This window comes from Xenopus tropicalis, chromosome 5 (assembly GCF_000004195.4).
Source record: "Xenopus tropicalis strain Nigerian chromosome 5, UCB_Xtro_10.0, whole genome shotgun sequence".
NCBI classification, from domain to species: domain Eukaryota; kingdom Metazoa; phylum Chordata; class Amphibia; order Anura; family Pipidae; genus Xenopus; species Xenopus tropicalis.
Window position 1 is genome coordinate 61,055,476 of NC_030681.2, and position 27,061 is coordinate 61,082,536.

General features: G+C 40.5%; 1 protein-coding gene across 1 annotated transcript; it reads left to right on the forward strand.

Moving 5' to 3' along the window:
- The first annotated feature begins 5,027 nt into the window (after positions 1 to 5,027).
- On the forward strand, positions 5,028 to 11,666 carry LOC116411070. The gene is made up of 2 exons (XM_031902901.1): positions 5,028 to 9,290; positions 11,099 to 11,666. Exon 1 carries the CDS (start codon positions 7,946 to 7,948, stop codon positions 8,639 to 8,641), a length of 696 nt encoding a protein of 231 aa, XP_031758761.1. The 5' UTR covers positions 5,028 to 7,945; the 3' UTR covers positions 8,642 to 9,290; positions 11,099 to 11,666.
- The last annotated feature ends 15,395 nt before the right edge of the window (positions 11,667 to 27,061 follow it).

A 27,061-nucleotide genomic window follows, 5' to 3' on the forward strand; every position in this document is an offset into this window, starting at 1 on the left:
AAGATGGCACCAACTCCCCATCTAAAGACCGGGGCACGATAGCCGCAGGCCACATAACATGCCTTACTTAAAATGACTTAGACGCAAGTCTGGATGACCTATTTCATAAACTGACCAGCTCGATGCAAAAAAAATTAAAAGCTTCTATAGAAGACCTATCTAAAGACATTACGGAACTAGGGTCCTGCACGGACACCCTAGAGACGAAATACAACAACATGCTTAATACCCAAGAAGACTTGGAGAACAGATCCCGCAGGAATAATATCCAGATACGTAACGTTCCAGAATCATACACAGATCTCACTTAGCTGCTGGAACTACTCATCTCCAAGCTATTACCAGAATATAGTCCTGAGCTCCTGCTTATAGATAGGGTTCACAGAGCCCTTCGATCAAAACCAAAACCAGGTGAACCTCAATGAGGCATAATAGCACAAATGCATTACTATGAAACTAAGGAAGAGGTGGAAATAGATGAGAACCCCATACAGTGCTTCCCAGACATCCCACCACAAACTCTGCAGAAGCACAGAGATCTACGCCTAGTCACCCAACACTTACGGCATGTGGGACCAAAATACCGTTGGGGCTTCCTCTCACACAAGATAAATCCTACCGGCGCATTCAGATGCCACCACCGAGGATGCCTTTTATTCACATCTGAGCCTTCCTGGTCCCGATCAAAGGTGCAGATTTATAAATGGATTAATATTTCATGTAACCTGGACCCACCAGAGACCAATTTTTCTCAGGCACTACTAAAGTTTTTTTTTTTTCTTTTTTTTTGTATTTGAGTTTTGATATTTTTCTTTTTTTTTCCTGGACCTGGAGACGCTACATCTACAGACACCTACTCCAAATACACGCTTGCTTAATGGAAGCAAGACACAAACTACAAACCATAATGCTCACAAAAGCAGATAAAAATGGTCCAAGGCAAGGGAAACCAGATTGCCTGCTTGCAAGAAAACTCTGCCAATCCTCTGATAAAGCCTCCTTGAATTCCCCCATCACATTAGCAGAAGCTGAATTAGCCATTAAGCAATTAAAAAACAATATGGACCCAGGCCCGGATGGGTTTCTTCTTTCATATTATAAAAAATACAAAGACATCCTACTAGGATGTCTTTGTATTTTTTATAATATGAAAGAAGAAACCCATCCGGGCCTGGGTCCATATTGTTTTTTAATTGCTTAATGGCTAATTCAGCTTCTGCTAATGTGATGGGGGAATTCAAGGAGGCTTTATCAGAGGATTGGCAGAGTTTTCTTGCAAGCAGGCAATCTGGTTTCCCTTGCCTTGGACCATTTTTATCTGCTTTTGTGAGCATTATGGTTTGTAGTTTGTGTCTTGCTTCCATTAAGCAAGCGTGTATTTGGAGTATTTGGTAGTAACCCCACCTAGTACAGGTATGGGATCCCTTATCCGGACACCTGTTATCCAGAAAGCTCCGAATTACGGAAAGCCTGCCTCCCATAGACTCCATTATAAGCAAATAATTCTAATTTTTAAAAATGATTTCCTTTTTCTCTGTAATAATAAAACAGTACCTTGTACTTGATCCCAGCTAAGATATAATTAATCCTTATTGGAGGCAAAACAATCTTATTGGGTTTATTCAATTTTTAAATGATTTTTAGAAGACTTAAGTTATGGAGATCCAAATTACGGAAAGATCCCTTATCCGGAAAACCCCAGGTCCCGAGCATTCTGGATAACAGGTCCCATACCTGTAGTAATGTTTTATGATATACTCCAGGGCCATTCACTCCCATCTGAGATGTTCTAAGCAAATGTATCACTAATTCCCAAGTCTAAAAAAGATAATTCTAATGTACAAAACTACCATGCAATATCAATCCATAATGGGGACATTATTTATTCACATGTATTTCTCCACATATCAAAATACCATAACAGGAGTCACTTTCAACTATTAGAACTATAGAACTATTGTTGCTACACAAATAACTCCATTCAAACTATATAACAGTGTTTATAATATTGCTACCTGTTATGTTTTCCCTTTTTTATATGTAACCCTCAGGGTTGCAACTATTTGCTATAAGCTATTTGACACCTTACCAGTAGGTGTCACTTTATCTTTAGTTCATCCTATCTGTAAATAGTTTGAGAGACCAACATCCCCTGTTTCTTGGGAAAGAATGGTTTCTTCCAGATTTCTAGAGAAGAGGAAGAGGATTTTGACTTCCTGGTTGTCTTGGTAGCTACAGGGTCGGTTACAGACAGCCGTTGGGAGAGAGAGAGAATTGTTTACCTGCATAGTAGGTAAGACCCCCAAGGAATCCTCTCTTAGTTTTAGTAAGTATTAGCCAGCTTGTGTTATAGGAGTGGATCAGCACCCACTTAGTGTCAGTCAGGGTAGCTGAGCAGTCCAAAGCTCCAACAGGAGGTCAGTGGGTTAGTTCCCTGGTTGTACACAGGTTGATGCCTGGCAACCCAGAATAGGGGCCTCAGTGATAAGGAGGGTGTTACTTATAGAGAGGATTCCCATTCTACAGGCAGTGTCCATCAACAGACCTGGCTGGGTGAGACCATAGAGCATTGCTCATATTCTTTGTTAAAATATTATATTGCATTGTTTCCTGCTATTATATAACTTTGCCTGATTGCTTATATTATTGCATTCACTGTCACCACTGTAATACTTAAACAGTGTAGTGAGATGTTACTTTTCAGTTGCTGCATAAATAAATATACTTTCTAAAGAATTCCTGGCGCCATTACTCTTCATCTTAATTCACACCACAACCTTTCTGATAATCCTCTCACTACAAAGAGAGAGAGCCCAGCCCTGAGTGAAAACCACTGGTGTGGCCTTATACTGTCATAATAGTGCTACATCAACTGGCGCCCAACGTGGGGCCTAATTACTAATTTGTACATTATAAATTAAATCCAGTATCCTGTGCCTGGATGTATTTATTATTGTGGTGAAAAAAAAAAAATATATATATATATATAATTGCATTACAATATTATTACTCGTGCGGGGTTTGGAATTCTTCCTCGCACCTGCAGTGACTGCAACAGTGCAAGTTAAATCTTAGTTTTGTAATGATGGAACACGAAGCAAACGTATCACCTGTAGGCATCCCTACTACAGTCACCCCTGACAGAGACAGTGTGGGATGGTCTGTAATTTCTCAAGGGCATGCCCTAGGTGGACCCTCCCATAGCATGGGTACATCGCAGAGTGACTCGCAGGCAAAGTTAACTGAGCCCTCTGTAGCTACCCCTGCTGAGGCTGAGAATATTGCATTAACCATTGGTAAAGCCCTAGCAGATTCCCTTAAACAGGCTTGGGAGGCTGGTCCCTATAAAAGATTTAAACAGTTCTCTGGCAGTAAACCTGTACCAGCAGGTGAGGAGGACTATGACACCTGGAAAGCCCAAGCAGAGCAAATCTTACAAGACTGGTCATGCTCTGATATGGAAATGAGGAAACACATTACTGAAAGTTTGAAAGGGCCTGCTAGTGACCTGATATATTCCCTTCGAATGAGTAATCTTGCTGCCACTGCTAGTGATTACTTTACTGCCCTAGAAAATGCTTTTGGTAGTCTGGAGACTGGAGAGGATTTATATTTTCAACTCGGATTATGCCAGCAGAAGTCTGGGGAGAATTTGTCAGATTATCTGTACCGTCTTGAAAAATTGCTGCAGAAATGTAAACGCCATAAAGGCCTTGAGGGCAAAAGTGAGAACCGCACCCGATTAGAACAAGTAATCCGAGGGGCTGTTTATGAGGAACTCCTTATCTTACAACTAAAAGTAAAGGACAGATTAGAGAATCCCCCTGATTTTCCCCAGCTACTCAGAGAGGTTAGGGAGGAGGAATCAAAGCGGAGTGCAAGGGAGCAGAGTAAAGTCAGTGTTAATCAAGCAAATATTTCCCTTGCTCACAAAACTCTATGAGCCAAGCTCTATGAGCAAATTGACTATTTGAGCAAGAAAATGGAGGAATTGCTGGCTGCCCAGGCTAAAGGGAAATATCCACAGATTCCCAGGCCCCAACATCTGGTTAATCAGACCAGGAGGCCTAGAGGGAATAGATTTTGCTTCCGGTGCGGAGAAGATGGCCATACTGCCCCTATATGTGACAACCCTAGGAATGAAAGCAAGGTGGCCCAGAGAAAGAAAGAGCAGTTGTTAAACTCAAAAGGGCCTCAGTAGGGAGGCGTACTGAGGTACCAGGTACTGCAATTACTAGCCTCACCTCTTTAACCACTGCTCAATCATGCCTTAATTTAAGAGCTAGAGCAAACCTTCCAACAGATTTGATTGGGCCCAGCATTACTGCCATTGTCAATATTGAGAACATTCAATGGAAGGCATTAATTGACAGTGGATCACAAGTGACCATCATCACTAGAGAATTTTTTCAGGCTTGTTTGTCACATTTGGAACTTTATCCATTGGAAGACGTAACACTCTGGGGTTTAAGTAATTCTAGCTACCCATATGATGGCTATGTAAAAGTCACCCTCTCACTGGTAGATAAAAATGGTAGTGAACCTGTTGTACAGACTGTGCCAGCGTTAAAGCCATGTATATCTAATGACACTCCAGTGATAATTGGCACTAACAGCCGAATGTTTTCTGTTGTCCACAGTTGTGGGCAGAAGTCACAAAAAAAAAAGAAAATGCCCTGTCTGGGAGGAGCCCCCTCTCCTGCTGCCCTCTTGCTCCAATTCTGAGAGAGGTGGGAATGAAGCCATAGGACTGGTGGTAAAGACTTCAAAAACCTCAATTATTGTACCGGCAGGGGAAGACAGGGAGATCCAAGGGAGAGTAGTAGCCTGTAAATTTAGTCCCTATACTACTGTGATGATGGAGTCATCAGATGAAGATCACACCCCAATGGATTGCTGGTGATCCGCAAAGTAATGACACCTGGTGAACCATACAAAAAGGGACTTACTGTGAAAGTGAAAAATATTACTGCACATCGAGTATCTGTTACTAAAGGGACGGTGCTTGCCCGTTTGTATGAAGTGGATGCTGTGTCTCCCACTAATTCTGAATCAACCCAGACAGTGCTGGTGGACTCAGAGTCAGAATAATTTTGGTGATTCTCCTATACCAGAATATTGGAAAAAGAGACTGAGAAATTTATTGTGTGCATGCCCAAATGTGTTTTCTACCCAAGAATGGGATATAGGGTGTGCTAAAGGAGTGGAGCATCATATTCGCCTTTCTGATGACACCCCTTTTAGGGGAAAGGTCTAGACGGATAGCTCCAGCTGACATTGAAGATGTTAGAGAGCACTTGAAGATGCTGTTGCAAGCAGGCATTATTTCAGAATCTAAAAGCCCTTATGCATCACCCATAGTGGTGGTGAGAAAGAAAAACGTCCAAGTCCGCATGTGTGTGGACTATCGAACTCTGAATAAGAGGACAATACCTGATCAATATACAGTACCCAGAGTAGAGGATGCTCTGGCTTCCCTTACTGGTAGTAGGTGGTTCTCTGTCCTGGACCTTAGAAGCGGGTACTATCAGATCCACATGAGCGAATCTGAAAAAGAGAAGACAGCCTTCATCTGTCCCCTGGGGTTCTATCAATTTGAAAGGATGCCTCAAGGAATATCTGGGGCCCCGGCTACCTTCCAACGTCTAATGGAAAAGGCAGTAGGGGACATGAATTTGTTAGAAGTGCTAGTCTATCTAGATGACCTCATAATATTTGGTTGAACACTTGAAGAGCACGAAGAAAGACTTAAAAGTCCTAGACAGACTGGAAGCTAATGGATTAAAATTATCATTAGATAAGTGTCAGTTCTGTCAGAGCCAAGTAAAGTATATTGGTCATATTGTATCTGCCCATGGGGTGGCTACTGATCCGGCTAAAGTTGAAGCCCTTTGCAACTGGCCAGTACCAAAGGATCTCAAGGCCTTGAGGTCCTTCCTTGGATTTTGTGGTTATTATCGAAGATTTGTGAAAGATTATGCAGCTATCACTCGCCCCCTTACTGAATTAACAAAAGGATCGTCAACAAATTTTAAAACCGCCAAAGGCAGAAAGCCCTCTTCTTCCAGAGAGTATTTAAAAGCCAGTGAACCTCTTGGAAACAGATGGACTGTGGAATGCGATTCAGCTTTTAAAAATATAATTGATCGCCTAACTTCAGCACCTGTTCTGGCTTTTGTAGATGCTAGTCTGCAAGGACTAGGGGCAGTACTATACCAGGAGCATGATGGGAAACTACGACCTGTGGCTTATGCCAGTCGTAGAGTGACTGAAACAGAGAGACGTTACCCAGCTCATAAGTTGGAATTTCTTGCTTTAAAATGGGCTGTTGTAGACAAATTTCATGATTATCTTTACGGGGTCAAGTTTTGTGTCAAGACTGATAACAACCCCTTAACTTATGTAAAAACTACAGCTCGATTGGATGCTACAGGACAAAGGTGGATTGCTGCCTTGGCTGCCTATGATTTCAGTCTAGTGTATCGTCCAGGGTGCACTAATGGGGATGCGGATGCCTTATCCAGACTATATCATCCGGAGACGAGTGATGATTCTGAGTGGATGGAAATACCAACTCCGGCTGTAAAGGTCACTTGCAAGGCTGTCCACGTTACGCCCAGCACCTATAGAGAGAGCCCCAATAGGTATGCTGACTGTCTGGGATTATCTGAAGCTGCCATCCCTAAGGCCTATGCTTATTTGGCCACTCTAAACACATTTGAATTACTCCAGCTAACTACTACTGACATCAGGAGATCCCAGCTAGGCGACCCTGAAATTCAGCCAGTTATGGAGGCTTTAGAAAGAGACCAGAAACCATGCTCTGTAAGTACTTACTCTCAGAAGGTTAGATTACTCTTTAGGGAATGGGATAGGCTAACTCTTCAAAATGGAGTGTTATATCGGGTTACACAGACAAGAGTAGACAGACCAGGAAACAGCTAGTGATACATGAGATGTACCATAATATGATAATGACTGCTTTACATAATGATCACGGGCACCTGGGGACCGAAAAGACCTTTGAACTTATAAAAGAAAGATTTTATTGGGTTAAAATGTTAGCCTCTATAGAATATCACTGTAAGAGTTGTGCCAGGTGCGTAAAAAGGAAATCCCTACCACAAAAGGCAGCATATCTAACAAACATTGCTACTGATGCGCCTATGCAGCTGGTGTGTATGGACTTTTTATCACTAGAGAATGACCGCAAGAATTTTTCCAGCATTTTACCCGCTATGCCCAGGCCTACCCTACCAAAGATCAGAAGGCCAGTACTGTAGCTAAAATTTTGCTTAAAGACTTCTTCTTGCATTATGGCTTACCTGTTCGCATACACACAGATCAAGGTAGAGATTTTGAGAGTCGACTTATAAAAGAAATGCTTAGCTTACTAGGCATTAGAAAGTCCAGGACCACTCCTTACCATCCTCAGGGTGACCCCCAACCTGAGAGGTTTAATCGTACCTTGCTGGACATGTTAGGTACCTTACGTTCTGCTCAAAAATCCAGGTGGAGTGAGCATTTTGAATTCTTAGTGCATGCTTATAACTGTACCAAAAATGAAGCCACTGGATATTCACCTTATTATCTGGTGTTTGGAAGAGAAGCCAGGCTCCCTATTGATTTGTGTTTTGGGGTGTCTGCTGATGAAACCACTATAGATAGCTATCTACAGTATACTCAGCAACTAAAAATGGAACTCAGAAAGCCCTATCATTTGGCCCAAGAAGCTGCTGGCCATAAAAATAGAATTAATAAACGGCAACATGACCAAAGAGTGAGAGAAAATGATTTGCAGCCAGGTGACAGAGTTCTGATAAGGAACTTGGGGTTAACCGGGAAACATAAACTTGCTGACAGATGGTGTCCTAACCCCTACATTATTGCTGAGTAGCTTGATAATCTACCAGTATACAAACTTAAACCTGAAAGGGGTGGGGGCATGTTTAAAACACTCCACCGAAATCATCTGTTGCCAATAGGATATCTGGAAGGAGATCAAAGAGCATCTGTGTCCCCTAACAGGCACAAGAGGTTAAGACATCATACCAGGCAGAGGACTGCAGTGCAATCTACCTCTTCTGAGTCTGAACTTGATCCACCAGTTTATGTTGCCAATGTAGCATCTGATATAGAAAGCAGCAATGAGAATAATATGTGGTGGCCAAGTCTTCAAGATGCCTCCCCTGTTTTGGAGGCTCTGCAACCTCCAAATAGCTGCTCATCACCTCCTAATTTGCAGAGTGTTATACCTCTGAATCCAGAAGCAGGACCCTTTCAACCTGAACTTTTGTCTGAGTCCTACCTGAACCCTTCATTGGTTAAAGATGCCTCCCCTTTAATTGAGGTAGATGAGGCAGATGATCAAGGTGTTAACGCTGATGTGACTTTTGCTCGGGAGGATGTACCAGAGCTTGATGCTTCATCCCAAAAGGAGTGTGATACTATTCAAGATACTATCCAAGAGACTCTTGTTCAAGAGTCTGGGGCAGAGCTTACTCAACCTTGTATGCCACATGATGGGGACATTGTTCCCACTCCACGTCGCTCAGCTAGAGTGAATAAGCCTGTGCAAAAGCTCACTTATGATGTACTTGGAACTTCAACTACTGTGCCTCTTCAGGTTGTGTCTAAATAAGTGAATGCTGTGACCTTTAGGGTCTTTAGGATTAACTGATATATTCTATGACCATAGAACACAGAATGTCCTGTATAATTATTATTGTGGCTTTAAAATCCACAAATACCCAGAAGCTGATGTATTCTTTGTTGAAACATATGTGGGTTACTGCTATGCACTCAAGTACAGTGCTCTTGAGTTACTTGCCCTCTGTGTTTACTATACCTTGCCGAGGACGTCAAGGGTCTTTTGCTGGGGAAGAGTGTAACCCTCAGGGTTGCAACTATATGCTATAAGCTATTTGACACCTTACCAGTAGGTGTCACTTAATCTTTAGTTCATCCTATCTGTAAACAGTTTGAGAGAACAACATCCCCTGTTTCTTGGGAAAGAATGGTTTCTTCCAGATTTCTAGAGAAGAGGAAGAGGATTTTGACTTCCTGGTTGTCTTGGTAGCTACAGGGTCGGTTACAGACAGCCGTTGGGAGAGAGAGAGAATTGTTTACCTGCATAGAGGGTAAGACCCCCAAGGAATCCTCTCTTAGTTTTAGTAAGTATTAGCCAGCTTGTGTTACAGGAGTGGCACCCACTTAGTGTCAGTCAGGGTAGCTGAGCAGTCCAAAGCTCCAACAGGAGGTCAGTGGGTTAGTTCCCTGGTTGTACACAGGTTGATACGGAGCAACGCCAACACTGTTGTTTTCATAAAAATCTTTCTTTATTTATCCATTCTTTTTAAAAAAGCATATTGTGCTTATACAGAAAAAAGACCATACGCTTGACGCGTTTCGTGGTATCTCACCACTTTCTCAAAAGCTGCATGGTATTCTCATTCTGGAGAGGCCTTTTATGCATCACTAAGACCCTTCCCACAATAAGTTAACCCTTACAACACATCTATTAACCAATATATATTAGTTAAAACCAACCATAAGAATTACAAAAAACACCAATAAGAATTACAAAACATCACAGTGTAACTTAAGACTTATCAGACAACTCTCAGCCGTTGTGAAATACTAGATACAAACGGCAATAGGGAAAGAACATCATATGTAGTCAAAAATCAATAGAAACAGGTTAATTCCCACTCTCTGTTCATACCTCCCAATGTCTCTATAGTACCCAGCTGATAGATCCAAAATGCTTCCCTACGTAATAATCTATTCTCAAAATCACCTTTCCGAATATTGAGGCCACATGTATCTATAATTTGAAAATAAAAATCCATATTACCCTCATGTTTCTCCATACAATGTTTAGCTATAGCCGATTTACAATCTCCTATCCCAATGGCTGACAGATGTTCCAAGATACGTTCACATACTTTTCGAATCGTTTTTCCTATATATTGAGCTCCACATTTACATGTAATCAAGTATATCACTCTTTGTGACATGCAATTAAAATATTGTTTAATAACATATATTTTCCCAGTATTAGTACTCTTGAACTCTTTAGATATTTTTATATATTGACATGCTTTACATCTTTTCCTCCCACAGCGATAATTACCATTATTTTTAAGCCAAGATATATTACTATTCGATTGTTTAGAAGCATATAAGCTCCGAGAAAGACGGGATGCAATATCCTTGTCTTTTTTATATACAAAAGATGGTCTCTCCTCTAAAACTCTTGCTAAAACAGAGTCCTGTAAGAGAATTCCCCAATTTTTCATGATACTCCGTTTAATCAGATATGAGTCATTATTGTAGGTCATGCAAAACCGTATTTTAGATATTGCTGTGTTACTAACTGACTGCTTACCAAATCTATCTTTCCTATTATCCCTCAATAGATCATTCCTATTACTAGCTACTGCTCGTTCATAGGCTGACCTGATAACATCTGTGCTATAACCCCTATCAAGAAAGCGGTCCCACAAATGCATAGCTTGATCATGAAAGGTGTCCCATGTTGAACAGATCCGACGCAGCCGTAGGAACTGTCCAACAGGGACACCTCTCTTACAGTTGGCTGGATGAGAGCTTTCATAATGCAATAAAGTGTTACAAGGTAGGTTTCCTATAAAGATCCATCTGTATTTTAGTGTTCATGGATGTTAATAAAACATCCAGAAAAGAAATCGTGTGCAAATGTGACTCACAGGTAAAGGTTAAACCTCTTACTCTAGTATTACAATAGTTAACAAATTCCTTTAGTGAAATCTCATCCCCATCCCAAATACCCAGACAATCGTCTATATAGCGAAAAAAACACACAAGTTGTGATCTATAAGGGTTAGACAATCCAAAGACGTGGAGCCGTTCAAACCATCCCATGAAGAGATTGGCATAAGTATGGAAAGAATGGATAAATAAAGAAAGATTTTTATGAAAACAACAGTGTTGGCGTTGCTCCGTACGAAGTTTTGTTTGGTAGTCTAATTCACCGTCTGGGTTTCGGCTGTACGTTGAGCACACACTGATGGTCCGGTAAGTGCTCCCGTGATCTTTACAAAATGTATGTACACAGGTTGATGCCTGGCAACCCAGAATAGGGGCCTCAGTGATAAGGAGGGTGTTACTTATAGAGAGGATTCCCATTCTACAGGCAGTGTCCGTCAGCAGACCTGGCTGGGTGAGACCAGAGAGCATTGCTCATATTCTTTGTTAAAATATTATATTGCATTGTTTCCTGCTATTATATAACTTTGCCTGATTGCTTATATTATTGCATTCACTGTCACCACTGTAATACTTAAACAGTGTAGTGAGATGTTACTTTTCAGTTGCTGCATAAATAAATATACTTTCTAAAGAATTCCTGGTGCCATTACTCTTCATCTTAATTCACACCACAACCTTTCTGATAATCCTCTCACTACAAAGAGAGAGAGCCCAGCCCTGAGTGAAAACCACTGGTGTGGCCTTATACTGTCATAATAGTGCTACATATATATATTGTTTTGGGTTGTTTTGGGGGTTTTTTGTGCGTGTGTTTGTTTTTCTTGTCCTTTGTTGTTATCTCACTGCTGAAAAATTGCATAAATACAATAGCAATGGGGAAACCCATTAGGACCTGGGCTTGATTTGTTTCTCAAGTTGGCAATTGTACATCTCCCTTAGTGATGAGCTTAGTTTTTTTGGCAGGCACGGATTCGCAGCAAATTTCCGCATTTTGCCATTGTTTTGCGTAACTTCAGTAAAAATTTGCAGCGGGAAAATTCGTTGCGCGTCAAATTGGGCACTGTCAAAAAAGGGCGCAGTCGCATAAAAATGCCACAGGCGTGTGAAAATTGGGTGCTGTCGAGTCAAAAAACACAGGTGACAAAAAAAATTGCGCAAGCAATGCATTTCACAAATTTTTCGCCATTTTGGGAATTTTTTAGCGAAGTGAAACAGGGCAGATTCGCTCATCACTAATCTCCCTTTATGGGCTGACAGGAAGTGTCACTATCCTGCCAGCAGATAAAAGGAGATGTAGAGTGCTAATGAACACATCAGACTACCACTCTATAGTGATCAGTAGTTCTGATACAGTACATATAAACAACTCAAGAGGGACTTTAACCTTTTTACTGCCAGCCGTTTTGGTCAAAGCGGAACTTGTATTGCCAGACAGTTTATGAATATTTTGCTTTAGGGGCCTTTCCTTGGGGGGACGTTTAGATTACCCAGGAAAACAATATATTGTTTTTTTCAGGACAACCTATGCTTTCAAAATATAGGAGAATTTTTGTGTAATTCCAATTCTGTAACAAGACAAAAAAATTATTTTATACACGAAACTGATTTGGAAAACCCCTTTTCTCTTGAATATGCCAATACCAAATATTCATAATTTTATGGAGATTTCTCACTTGTATAGGTCAAAAACTCCCAGCAGTACACTACCAAATTTCCAAAGCTGCTTCAGAAAGCTGCATACTTTAGATTTCAAGGCTAAAAATTCCACTAACAGAAGGTTTATCCCAGAAAATTATACATTTTTGGGAAGAACAGATTCTGGGGAATCCAGAATAGGCACAACTGTCTGTCTAATCCAAACTATCAAGTTGCACTGCTTTCCTATCAAAATTTGTGAAATTTTTAAAAAACCGCTTCAAAGCTTCCAGTCTATAGTATCTTATCTCCTACAGGTCATAAAATAACCAAATAATACACCCAAAATATGAACATCAGGGGTCCACTGAACAGTTTGATGCCCAATATGTATAGGTTTACCTAAACATGTGGCATGTAGGAGCCCCAATGTGAACATACACGCCATATGATCATTTCTGTAATTTCAGCTCCAGCAAAATCAACACATTTACATCATTATATGTGGAATAAAGCTAGTATAAAGTATGCTCACCCCAGAAACTCATACATTTTTGGAATGTACACATTCCCCCAAATCTAAAATGGGTACCTGTGTCTTTCTACTCCAAGCCACAAAGCTTTTCTAAAGTTTGCAATTTTGATGACATTTCCAAAAATCCCCTCAAAGCTTCCAATTTGCAGCATCTTATCTCCCACATAGCATTAGATACCAAGATAAAACACCATAAATTTGAACACCCAGGGTTACTGAACAGTTTGATGCCTAATATGTATAGGTTTACCTAAATATGTGGCATGTAATGGGAATATACCTCCATATGATCTGTCATTTCAGCTCCTGCAAAATCAACACATTTACATTCTTTATGTGGGATAATACTACAAAAAAGTACACTCACCCCAGAAAGCCATATATTTTTGGAAAGTAAACATTCCCCCAAATCTATAATGGGTACACATTTCTTTGTACTCCAAAGTACCAAGCCAAGCAAAGCTTTCCTAAGCTTGCCGATTTTTATGACATTTCAGAAAATCGCCTGAAAATGTTGCAATTTGCTGCATTTATCTCACATAATTTCTTACATACAATGGCAAATCACCCTAAATAGGAACACCTAAGGTCTACTGAACAGTTTGATGCCCAATATGCATAGATATACCCAAGTCTGCGGTATGTACTGACAATCATATGGGGGTACTGACAAAATGAAAATAGCGCAAATGGATATCTCGCCTGTCAGCTTTTGTACAAAGAGCCCCCTGACAGCATATTATGTGCCGTAAGTCCCCACTATACAGAGACCCCCAGAAAACAATATAGTTTTGGAAAGTACACATTCTGACAAATCCAACATTGGTAAAGAGTCCTTTCTACACCAAAGTACCAATCTGCAAAGCTTAGTGGTTTTTATGACATTTCAGAAAATTGCCTAAAAGTGTTGCAGTTTGCTTCATTTATCTCACACAATTTCTTGCGTACAATGCCAAATCCCCCCAAATAGGAACACCTAAGGTCTACTGAACAGTTTGATGCCCAATATGCATAGATATACCAAAGTCTGTGGTATGTACTGACCCCAAAATTAAAATAGTGCATATGGATTTCTCGCCTGCCAACTCAGCTTTTGCATACAGAGCCCCCTGACAGTGTATTATGTGCCGTAACACCACCAAACTATACAGAGACCCCAAGAAAATCATATATTTTTTGTAAAGTACACATTCTGGTGAATTCAAAATAGGTAAAGTTATTTTTGTACACCAAAGTTACACATGGCAAAGCTATGCTAAAAACAGATTAGGAATACTAATACAGGGATAAAAATGCAATAAAACCACAAAAATTGTGCAAATCAGTGAAACAACAAAATAAGTCCCATGACAGTGTAATTAGTGGTCAGAGTATCTGATCCAATAGTCATGCTGTAAAAAAAACAGTTTTTAGGGAAAATAAACTAAAAAAAAGTGGTAAAATGGAAAAAAATAATAATAATAAAAAAAAGTTTGTGTACATATGTAAAAGTTGTGTGACAGTGTGGATATGAGCGGATATGAGTGGATATTAGTTTACAAAATGAAAAAAAAAACTGCTAAATTGTGTGCTGTATGTGTGTATAAATGTATGTACGTGTGTATAAATGTGTGTAAGTGTGTGTGTAAGTTTGTAAATGCAAAAAATAAAAACACTTACCTGTCCTGAAGCAGGGATCGCAGTCCTGGTCCTCCTGCTGCAGTCCTGGAGTCAGTGGGCCGGCGCTTGGAGGGGAAGCAGGAAGCAGGGTCCAAGCAGATGCAATCGTGTCTGCTGCTTGGAGGTCAGTCCTGCCGCTTCTGCAGAGAGAATCAACGTGCGAAACAACGTGCGAGGCACGTCGTTGTCACTTAAAGCCTTTTTCTGCAGCAATGTGCCATGCATGTCGTTGGCAGTTAAAGTGTTAATAGCAGCTACATGAAAAAGGTTATAGGATGTTTGCAACAGCTTAAGAAGGACAAGGTCATCAGTCTGGCTTTATAACATCACCTCTACCCAGATGAAGCCACTCCATGCCTATATGGACTATATGAAAAAATACATGTAGCCCCTATGAGGCCAATAGTCAGCAGCATTAACTCTGTGACTATATAACATTGCTAAATATGTAGACAACATCTTACCTCCCAAGTATCTGTAAAAGGCAAGAGCATATTTTAAAAGCATATCCCATCATTCTAAAATAACTTATAAGTATGGGGCCGATTTACTAAAACTCTGGCCTTGAAAGTAGTATAGATTTATGCTGTCCTCCACATGATGATGTAGGTATTATGTGTGCATTATTAACCCCCGCTGTGTCCATAGGTAGGTGCATTGGTGCAGTACCTAGTGCTTAATCAGATTTTTATTTTAGGTGCACAGTTATAGATTCTAACTCTCCTCAATGCTTGGGACCATTTTGAAATGTATTATGGATTTTGCACGTACTTAATGAGAATGGTCACGTCATGTGGGTGGGATTTATGTATGCTTAAATGATCACTGACTCTTTGGGGCTGATTTACTAACCCACGAATCCGACCCGAATTGGAAAAGTTCCGACTTGAAAACGAACATTTTGCGATTTTTTCGTATGTTTTGCGATTTTTTCGGATTCTGTACGAATTTTTCGTTACCAATACGATTTTTGCGTAAAAACGCGAGTTTTTCGTATCCATTACGAAAGTTGCGTAAAAAGTTGCGCATTTTTCGTAGCGTTAAAACTTACGCGAAAAGTTGCGCATTTTTCGTAGCGTTAAAACTTAACTTAACTTACTTAACTTACTTAACTTACGCAAAAATCGTATTGGTAACGAAAAATTCGTAAAGAATCCGAAAAAATCGCAAAATACCGATCATTACGAAAAAAACGCAATCGGACTCCATTCGACCCGTTCGTGGGTAAGTAAATCAGCCCCTTTGTGTTAAGTACACTTGATAAAGGGCACAAATGGGGCCTGATTAGTGTATGACACACCAATAATTTATTGCATTTTTTGCCATGTATTATTGTCGATTACAATATCTATAATATTACAATATCTGTAATTATTACAATATCTATAATATCAATAATATTACAATATTATAAATATCTATACTATTACAATATCTATAATCTATCTAGATAGACAGATATGTCAAAATGTGCACATTCTAAAAATATATGGCCTTCTGTGGTCTTTGTACTGTTAGAGGGTCTTGCAGCACATAATATGCAGACAGGGGGCAATATGGGCAGAAACTTTTTAACCACCAGTATTACCACCCATATCCGTCCTGCCATTGAACCTCTTTTAATTTTTGTAAAACATGTGCTATGTCTCGTACATAACACAGTCGCAACAGAAGAGGCTAGAGATGTGCAAAAACACCCTCAGAAAGACTGATGCTGACACTGATGGTGTAATAAGTTAGAACACAGGGAAGTAGTTACTGGGATGCATTAAGATGAAGTTATGCTCTTTCTAAATGACCATATGGGCTACAATGTAAAGAAACAGTAACTGTTCCCCATAGAGGTAGATCCAAGCATGGAGACACTATTGAGGTAAGTGAAAATGCTGAGCAGTCATGATTGGATAATAAAATGCTTTATAATATAATATCACTGATATAGGTGGAAGTGATGCTTTTGTTGGTTAAAAAATTGAGAGGCAGTAATGGTTTAGTGACTATTGGACTAAACTGAAGATTTTGCCATTGTGGAGAGATCACCTGGAGCTGAATGCACTTGGGCGCCACGGAAAGATGGTGAGCCTTGTATCTTTAAGCTATCACTTCCTTCCCTCTTTTAATAATCCTTATAATTGGCATGTCACAGTCTCCCCAAAGGTGACGCACAGGGTTTAAATGCACTAGGGCACTGGAAGTACATGGTGAGCAATTTTTTTAAATATAATTCTTAAACAGCACTTTGAGCTCATGAGAATACACTAGTGTATGTGAAAAAAACAACATACTGTTCTTCGACTTCTTATTCTTAGCGCTTCCCATTTTTTAAACGCTACTCCTTCTACAGTTTTAGGGGTACAACACCCAGACTCTCCACACTTCTTTGTCCTATAGCAGAGTAGGTTATTTGTGCTTTTCTAAGTGATGCCGCTCTGAACACCCCAATTTTTCCGTTGACTTTGACAGGGAAGATATTCAAACTGCTGCCACTCTTACAGCTTTGAAGCACTCTCCAAACTTGAATAACATAATCATGGGGTCACCCTGAATGAAACAACGATACTTGTTGGATGACCCAAAGTGGGAAGAGCCAACAACATTCAAATTTCACCCATTGACTTTAATGGGGAAATGTAAACTACTGCCAATCTTAGAGCTTTGAGGCTACACTCACCAAACTTGAATCACATAGTCATTGGGTCAACTTGAATGAAAGTATGATATTTGTTGGATGCACAAAAAGGGGGCAGAGCTACGAATAGCCAATCAAATATTACCTTTTGACTTTCAGTGCAGGAAATTCAACCTGCTGCGATTCTCACAATAATAATGCTGGGGTCCCCCAACAAAAAATTAGGCACCAGGTAACTGTGGTTCATAGTTAGAAAAATTGGCGGAGCCACCAACAGTCAATCAGATTTTACCTATTGACTTTCAATGGGGAAATTCAACCTGCTGCTATTCTCACAGTATTAACACCAGGATCCCCAAACTCTTTACAGTTGGTCACAAGGGTACTGCAGTTTTAGATTTGAAAAAGCGAGCAGAGCCACCAACAGCCACTCAGGTTTCACCTATTGAATTTTATTGGTTTAATTCCAGGTTTTCCAAACTTTGCACAGTTTGTCACTTGGTGACTACGTCCCAAGTTTAGAAAAGTCAGCAGAGCCAACAACAGCCAATCAGATTTCACCTATAGACTTTCATTGATTTAAATTTAAACTGCTGCCATTCTTTAAATATTAATACTAAGGTCCCCAAGTCACCAGGTAACTGCAGTTCAAGGTTAGAAAAAGTGGGCAGAGCCACCAACAGCCAATCAGATTTTACCTATTGACTTTCAATGGGAAAATTAAACCTACTGCCATTCTCACAGTATTAATACCAGGGTCCAAAACTCTTGACAGTTGGTAACTAGGGGATGCATTTTTAGGTTTGAAAACCGGTTTTCAAACCAACATGAATTTTGTTCTCAAACTTCCCTTTCTAGTTCTGCTTCTTTTTCTTTTTCATCTTTTTCTTAGTGCCCCCCATTTTCTAAATGCTTCTCCTCCTACAACTTTAGGGGTACAACACCCAAACTCTCCACACTTCTTTGTTGTATAGCATAGCTGGTTGCTTGTGCTTTTCAAAAGGAACCGCCCACCGTCTTTTTGTGGCACCACTCCAAACACCCCAGTTTTTACATTGACTTGGAAAGAGGATTTTCAAACAGCTGCCACTCTTTGAGGCTACACTCACGAAACTTGAATCACATAGTCATGGGGTCAACCAGATGACTTTAATGGGAAAATTCAACCTGGTGCCATTCTCATGGTATTAATGCCAGGGTCCACAAACTTAGCAGAGTTAGTCACAGGGTAACTGCAGTTTAAGATTAGAAAAAGTGGGCATAGCTACCAACAACCAATCAGATTTTACCTATTGATTTTTAATCAAGAAATTTAACCTGCTGCCATTCTCACATTATTAATGTCAGGATCACCAAACTCTTTACAACTGGTCACTAGCGGACTCCAATTTGGGGTTTGAAACAAACAGCCAATCCGATTTAATGCCAGGGTTCCCAGTCTTTACACAGTCAGTTACTTAGGGGGAGATTCACTAAGATACGAACGCTCGGAGCGTTCATACGGACGGACCACCTTGATCCTGACGAAGGGAGGGTGTATCCCCCCCCAAAACGTTGATCAAGGAGTAAGCTCCCCGACTGCATATATCTGTGTGTGCGGCTCCGTTACAAAAAGATTTTCACTGGACCCAGGGACCTGCCAGTCCTACGGAAGGCTTGCACAACCAGAGCAGTGGATGTGATATTTACATATGTATGCGGCTTAAACAAGTATGTTAATGGTATGTTAATGGTGAAAACATTTAATATGTTGATGTGCTCAGGTAGATAGGAAAACAAATTCTCATTCTGATGAGGAAAAAGTGGATTGTGACACAGTTAGCAGTTGTGTCTGGCTAAGCATGAACTTAGATTGTCAGAAGAGGAATCAGTTTCGCAAAGGAATAACCAGGTTTCAGTTATTACAAAGGAGCAGAGATACACGTTCGTTCTGGATCTTATTGACCCAGAATTAGATTATGATAGGTCAAAATTGCAATTAAAAATTAATAAACAGCTTTGTAGAATTGTGAAAAATATTTCACATTTTAACCCAAATAAGAATGTTTTTTTGACACCATAACAGATGTCAACCGTTTTGTACGTAAGCTTTTGCTAAAAAAACATTTCTACTCAGAGGACTCTGTCAATAACAGTAGATCATTACATAATATAACTACTAGTAACCCTACTTCCCTTCAATCACATACCTCTTGCTTTAAAGAAATCACTTCGATTCTTCACTTAGAAAGCTTACAAAGAGAGAGTGGCCCAAAGGTAGGGAGGGTAGGTGTTAATCCGACACTTGCTAAAGAAAAATTTAAATCCAAATCGAATTATTATCCAGTTCACCTTAGAGACCATTCGGTTAATTTATTTCAGAAAAATATTGAATTAGAACTTACCTTATTACATGAAAAAATAAAAAAAAAGATAATACATTTCTACATGTAAATAACTTATCGTTCACAGAAAGAAAGGCTTTAACAGATTAAGAGAAGGACAACACTATTGTTATACGCAGGGCTGACAAAGGTGGCCTTATTGTAATAAGCCAATGTTGTGTATTGGTGCCAGTATTAAAGTGCCAGGGTCAGAATATCTGCCATCCGTACCCACTGCTACTTATGGCATGTAATATGCTGGTTTTGTAAATACAGACTGCGTCTCACTGTATATAATGTGCCTGGGATGTTAGTACCCACTGCCTCTCTCTCTAGAAAACTAACTTAAACACATATAAAGGGGAGGTTCATTTTTAAGTTAACGTTTAGTATGTTATAGAATGGCCTATTCCTAGCAACTTTGCAATTGGTCTTAATTAATTTTTTTACAGTTTTTGAAAAATTTGCCTTTCTCTTCTGCCTCTTTCCAGCTTTCAAATGGGGGTCACTGACCCCGGCAGCCAAAAAGTATTGGTCTGTTAGGCTACAATTTTATTATTATTGTAGTTTTTTATTACTTATTTTTCCATGCAGGCTCCTTAACTATTCATATTCCTATCTCTTGTTTAAACCACTACCTGGTTGCTAGTATAAATAAGACCCTAGCAACCAGATAGCTGCTGAAATACCAAATGGAGAGCTGCTGAACAAAAAGCTAAATAACTGAAAAACCATTAAAAATAAAAGAGGACCAATTGCAAATTGTCTCAGAATATTAATGTCTACATTATATTAAAAGTTAATTTAAAGGTGACCTACCCCTTTAAGCTAACTGATCCTAAACACAAATGGATGGAGAACCCCTAACAGAAGTGCATGTATGAATAATTTTACATCCTAAGCATTTTAGGGAAAAAAGCCCTCCCACTCACACTTTTGCACAGAATCCCTGGGAGTCAGTGGGAACCACAAGAGATAGTTGGGAGGTTAATTTTTTACACCAGCAGCAAGTCCACTAAGTCTCACTTTAGCTGTAGGTCAGACTCTGTATGGCCCATCTTTAGCCTCCCCAAACAAAAAAGTCACCCTCCGCCTATGAGTACCATGAAGTGATTGCACATATAAGTTGCTAAACTTGCATGTAAACTAGGAAAGATTAAAATAAATATTAACTGTATAATGATGCACCAGGACTCGGAATAGATTTTACTTACCAACTATGCTACCACAAGCATTGGATGGGGTAGGATTTCTGTGGATGGAATACTATAGCTTTTAACAGCATAAAGATGGCAGCTATACAGATCCCTTTCCTGTATTACACACATTGTCACACGATAAAGGTATGGTGGCTTAGAAAGGACATTTCTCAAAGCAATCACAATTATAAACATTATTGAAACTAGTAGGTGGTACAATAAAACAACAAAACAGTGCTGGAAGCATAACAACGGCAGTTTGGAGTAGAAAAATGTCTTTAACCTCTGGATTTATCAGAATTTGAACTTTCCAAAAGTATATAATTTTCAGGGGTCAACATGTTCTTGACTTTTATGGCACATATGGTAATATCATGCAGAGTCCTTATTTTGCTGCAGCCATAGTGTTAGTCAAGGAGCCACCGCTGCATCCTTAACACGCCCCCCCCCAACCTGCAGGGGCTCACATGACCTATCTGAGACTGGCAGCTCGGGGGAGTGCCTGGTAGGCATTGGGTTAGTGCCAGTGGCACCCACCAGGGACTACCAAGTTTTTTTTCCGGTGCCACTGTGGCCCAATCTGACCCTGGGAAGTAGTGCAAGTGAGCACAGAGATGGGCAATTGCTTAGCTTGTAAGTTTGCATAGTTGGAGGTCATAGAGGTAGGTGCATCCATGGTCAGTATAGGGCAGTTTTTGGCTGGGAAGGGTGCTATTAACCAGTTTGGGGGGCAGAGTCTCAGTTTGCACCTGACTGCCTGCCACCACAGTAAGGTGAAGAGTGGGAGAGGAGTGGTTTAAGGAGAGAGGGTGTGGGTGACAAGCTGGAGTGGTGATGCTGTGCACAATATGCCCGGAGGTATATCTGTGACATTGTGTGTGGGGTCAAATACACTCTGCTTAGACAATTCATATGAATACATCTGTCCCTAACTGAAATATTAGTCAGGTATTTGAATCTGTCCTGGGTCCATTTCTAAGGCCCTGACCTGGGTCAAAACTACCTTGCAGCTGGATAGTATAAAACCAGCTAAGAAGTGTTGTGAGATCTTGCATCCACAGATAACAGTGATAGTTTGTACATCATCAGGGAATTGGGCATGGAAGGTATGCCTTAATTGAAGGGATCAGAATAGCATGTGCTTATAGAACATGAACTCCTCTTTAAGCTGGGGCAAAGTGCTTGAGCCATTTGTTTTCACCACATCACCCAGGTATTTCAGCTTGTCCCCTGCCCATGACCTAATATCAAGGAAAGTTGTAAAATGTGGAAGGGTATTTTTGCCACTTGGACCTACTGGCAGAGGCCTTATAGGCAGATAGTTCTGTAAAAGACCTGGGTCACAGTCTTCATGGATTGGGTCAGTGTATATATGTATAGGTCAGTGAAGAGGAGTACTCGGATTGGCCATGGCCTCAAATGAGGATTGTCTGCTGTTGCTCTTGACAGGTGGTGGTAAGGATGAATCTGTTTTACAAAACATTGTTTTCCATTAATATTAAGCTTCTCTGCAAGAGAAAATACACTTGTATTAATATCATTACACCTACCTTTGCCGACATTGCTGTCCGAATCATATATCCCGGCGACACCAGTGACGCTATCTCCGTGGATAAACGGCAGAAGCTGCTCCTCATAGGTGGCATAGTACACCTTTTTTGAAGGACCTCCTCCAGTTCCAGACCTAAATAAAATATATGAATGCTTTTATTGTGTTGCCTACAATAAGCAAGCCCATAACAACACAGTCAGTTTTTGTTACTCGTTGTTGCCCCAATCAATCCCCTTTCTTTCAAGTGTAACAATACTAAGGCATGCTCTGACTACTAAAATGCTGCAAGTTGCTACTAAGTGGCCTTGTGTTAGGCACCTTTCTGTCCAGCACTACAGGAGTTAAGGAGCTGGGATGCAACTGGCCAATCAGGAGGAGAGGAGAGGCTATTTGTAGCCCTCCCACTCATTGGCAAGTTGCCAGTGCAATTCGTTACTTGTAGTTGCAAGTTGCTTCATGTTGTTTGGCTCCTGTTAGAAAGTAACTGTTACTCCGTTGCTAGTTACCCCGATTCCTTCCCTCTGTTCGGCTCCCCGCTTGGCTATTTCACGCGGCGGTGCTTGGCTATTAACCGCGGCGTGCTTGGCTATTTCACGTGCCGCACTCGGCTATTTCACGGGGTGGTGCTCAGCTATTAACCGCGGCGTGTTTGTTATCCCAGTTCAACTTTAGACACTGAGCCAATGCAACTGGGTTTCATTTGGGGTCCCCTGTCAGCATTACAGAGAGGGAAAGAAGGAGAGTGAATAATATGTGCCTCTACTGTGGGGGTCCGGGCAATCTATCTCGTTACGTAGGAAATAGAATTATGAGTGGAACTGCTCTGGTGGACTCGGGTGCCGGGGGAAATTTCATATCTTCTGGGATGGTTCACAAGATGGGGTTGGTTAGCGATCCAAAGGATACCCCTGTGGCCATTGAGGTGGTGGATGGTTCCCTTCTTTGTTCCGATCCGATTACACATCATGTTCCAGACATCACCCTGCATATTGGGCATTTTCATTCTGAATTGATTTCTTTTGACGTTGTTCCTAATTTGTCTTTTGAAATAATTCTTGGTTACCCCTGGTTATTAAAGCACAACCCAATGATTAATTGGAGGAAAGTTACAGTATCCTTCATGCCTCCTAAGTATGGTACCCAGAGTGTGGGGACCTTTCTTCCTGAGGGTTTGCAAACTGCAGTTGTACGGCTTCATGTACTGTAACACTTCCGGTACATTACAATGAGTTACATACTTACATAGGGTTGAAAAAAGACCAGAGTCCATCCAAGTAAACCCAGCACACACAACCCACACCTACCAATCTATACACTCACATACATAAACTATATATACAACCACTAATACTAACTGTAGATATTAGTGTCACAATAGCCTTGGATATTCTGATTGTTCAAGATCTCCTCCAGGCCCCTCTTAAAGGCATTAACAGAATCTGCCATTACCACATCACTAGGAATGGCATTCCACAACCTCACTGCCCTCACCGTGATAAACCACCTACGCTGCTTCAAATGGAAGCTCCGTTCCTCTAATCTAAAGGGGTGACCTCTGGTGCGTTGATTGTTTTTATGTGAAAAAAAGAACATCCCCTATCTGCCTATAATCCCCTGTAATGTACTTGTACAGAGTAATCATGTCCCCCCGCAAGCGCCTCTTTTCCAGAGAAAACAACCCCAACCTTGACAGTCTAACCTCATAGCTTAAATCTTCCATCCCCTTTACCAGTTTAGTTGCACGTCTCTGCACTCTCTCCAGCTCATTAATATCCTTCTTAAGGACTGGAGCCCAAAACTGCACCGCATACTCAAGGTGAGGCCTTACCAAGGACCTATAAAGGGACAAAATTATGTTTTCATGCCCTTGTTTATACAAGACAGCACTTTATTTGCTTTAGTAGCCACAGAATGACACTGCCTGGAATTAGACAACTTGTTATCTACAAAAACCCCTAGATCCTTCTCCATTAAGGATACCCCCAACAAACTACCATTCAGTAGATAGTTTGCGTTTATATTACTTCTACCAAAGTGCATAACTTTGCACTTATCAACATTGAACCTCATTTTCCACTTTGCTGCCCAGTTTTCCAATTTTTTCAAATCGCTCTGCAAAGCGGCAGCATCCTGCATGGAACTTATGGTTTTGCACAATTTAGTGTCATCAGCAAAAATAGAAATAGTACTGTCTATGTCCACCTCCAGGTCATTAATAAACAAGTTAAAAAGCAAAGGACCAAGGACTGACCCCTGCGGTACTCCACTAACCACACTGGTCCAATTAGAAAAAGTTCCATTTACCACCACTCTTTGTAATCTATCCTTCAGCCAGTTTTCTATCCAATTACAAATATTATGTTCTAGGCCAATATTCCTCAATGTGATCATTAACCTTCTGTGGGGTACTGTATCAAACGCTTTAGCAAAGTCCAAGTAGATGACATCAACTGCCATTCCAGCATCGAGGTTCCTGCTCACCTCTTCATAAAAGGCGACTAAATTAGTCTGGCAAGATCTGTTATGCATAAAACCATGCTGGCACAAACTTATAGTATTGTGAACTGCAATGTATTCAAGTACCCTATCCCTTATAACCCCTTCCAAAAGTTTTCCTACTACTGATGTCAGACTAACAGGCCTATAGTTTTCAGGCTGAGAACAGAATCCCTTTTTAAATAACGGCACCACATTAGCAATTCGCCAGTCTCTCGGCACCATGCCAGACCTCAACGAATCCTGAAAAATTATGTGTAGAGGCTTGGCAATCACAGCGCTCAGCTCATTTAATACCCTGGGATGAATCCCATCCGGTCCTGGACCTTTGTTTACCTTTACATGTTCAAGTCTCTTTTGAATTTCTTCCCGAGTGACCCAATGCGTCAGTAGCTAAATTACTAGAACTGGGCATATTAAAAGGGAAGCCTTCATTAGCTGGCTCCTCAGATGTATAGACAGATGAAAAATAAGAGTTCAAAATTTCAGCTTTTTCCCCGTTCTCATCAACCAACTTACCCCCCCGTGATAATAAGGTTCCCACCACTTCTTGCTTCATTTTTTTACTATTCACATAATTAAAAAATAATTTTGGATTCTTTTTACTCCTAGCTGCAATATCCCTTTCCATCTCTATTTTAGCTTGCCTGATAGCTTTTTTGCATGCTTTATTTGCTTCCTTCTACCTGATGAAAGTTTCTGCTGTCTCGGCTAACTTGAATGCTTTAAAAGCACGTTTTTTCTTACCAACCTCGACCCTAACACTTTTATTCAGCTATAAAGGTTTTGCTTTGCGATGCCTCTCCTTGCTTACAAGGGGAATATACTGTTGTGTATAACTGCAAAGTAATGTTTTAAAGATGTTCCATTTTCCTTCTGTGTCTAACCCTATGAAAAGCCTTTCCCAGTTGACACATTGCAGAGATGCCCTTATACTGGCAAAGTCTGCACGTCTAAAATCAAGCGTTTTAGTTACTCCCTTCTAGAGCTGTCTCTGCAGCATTATCTCAAAGGAGGCCATGTTGTGATCACTGTTCCCCAAATGCTTACCCACACAAATGTTAGTGATGAATTCAGTATTATTAGATATTACCAGGTCCAAAATAGAGTCATTCCTAGTAGGTTCTTGAACCGCCTGAAATAAAAAGTTGTCATTTAGCATATTTACAAACCTACTAGCTTTTTCTGACTTAGCCACCCCATTCCTCCAGTCAATGTCCAGATAATTAAAGTCCCCCATAATAACAACTTGACCCAGTTGTGAAGCCTCCTCCATTTGCAACAATAGCTGGGTCTCATCCCCCTTATCTATACGGGGTGGTTTATAGCATACACCAATGATCATTTTCTTTTTACATAAAGACAAACCCCTCCACCCTTTTTAATCTCTCTGTCCCTCCTAAAAAGTGTATAACCATTTAAATTCACGGCCCAGTTGCATTTTTCATCCCACCAGGTCTCAGTGATACCAATTAAATCATAATTTTCCATACATGCAGCTCCCCTAATTTACCCGACAAGCTTTGCGCATTAGCCAGCATGCAGCGGAGATTACTACTTCTCCCTCTGATGTTTACATTAGCTAACGGAGAGTTAGAGCTAAGGCAAATATTAGACTGTTTTCTTGTATTGGAAGCTACTTATCTGATAAACTATATGCCTCCCTCACTCCTCCCCCACAACCCTTTGCTAGTCTCACTGCCCCGTTTAAGGCCCCCGCAACTTTTCAATTTTTGGTTAATGACATTTTCTGGGATCTTTTAGATCAGTACGTTATAGTTTATCTTGATGATATATTAATTTTCTCCAGTAACCTTGAGGAACATAGGTGGCATGTAACGGAGATCCTTACCAGATTAAGGGCTCACCATCTTTATGCTAAGTTGGATAAGTGCGAATTCGAAACTACACATATTAATTTCCTTGGGTTTGAGATCTCCCATAAGGGAATTAAGATGGATGAGAGCAAGATTTCAGCAGTTCTCCAATGGCCTGTTCCTACTAGTATTAAAGAAGTTTAATGATTCATTGGCTTTGCCAATTTCTATCGGAAATTTTAAGAATTTTTCTGCCATTACTGCACCCATTACCCAACTTACCCATAAAGGTAGTTCCTTTTCTTGGACTTTGGCAGCACAGGAAGCCTTTGATGAAGTTAAGAAGAGATTCACAACGTCAGCAATCCTAGTTCATTCAGATCTTTCAAAGCCCTTCATTGTGGAGACAGATGCCTCAGATGTG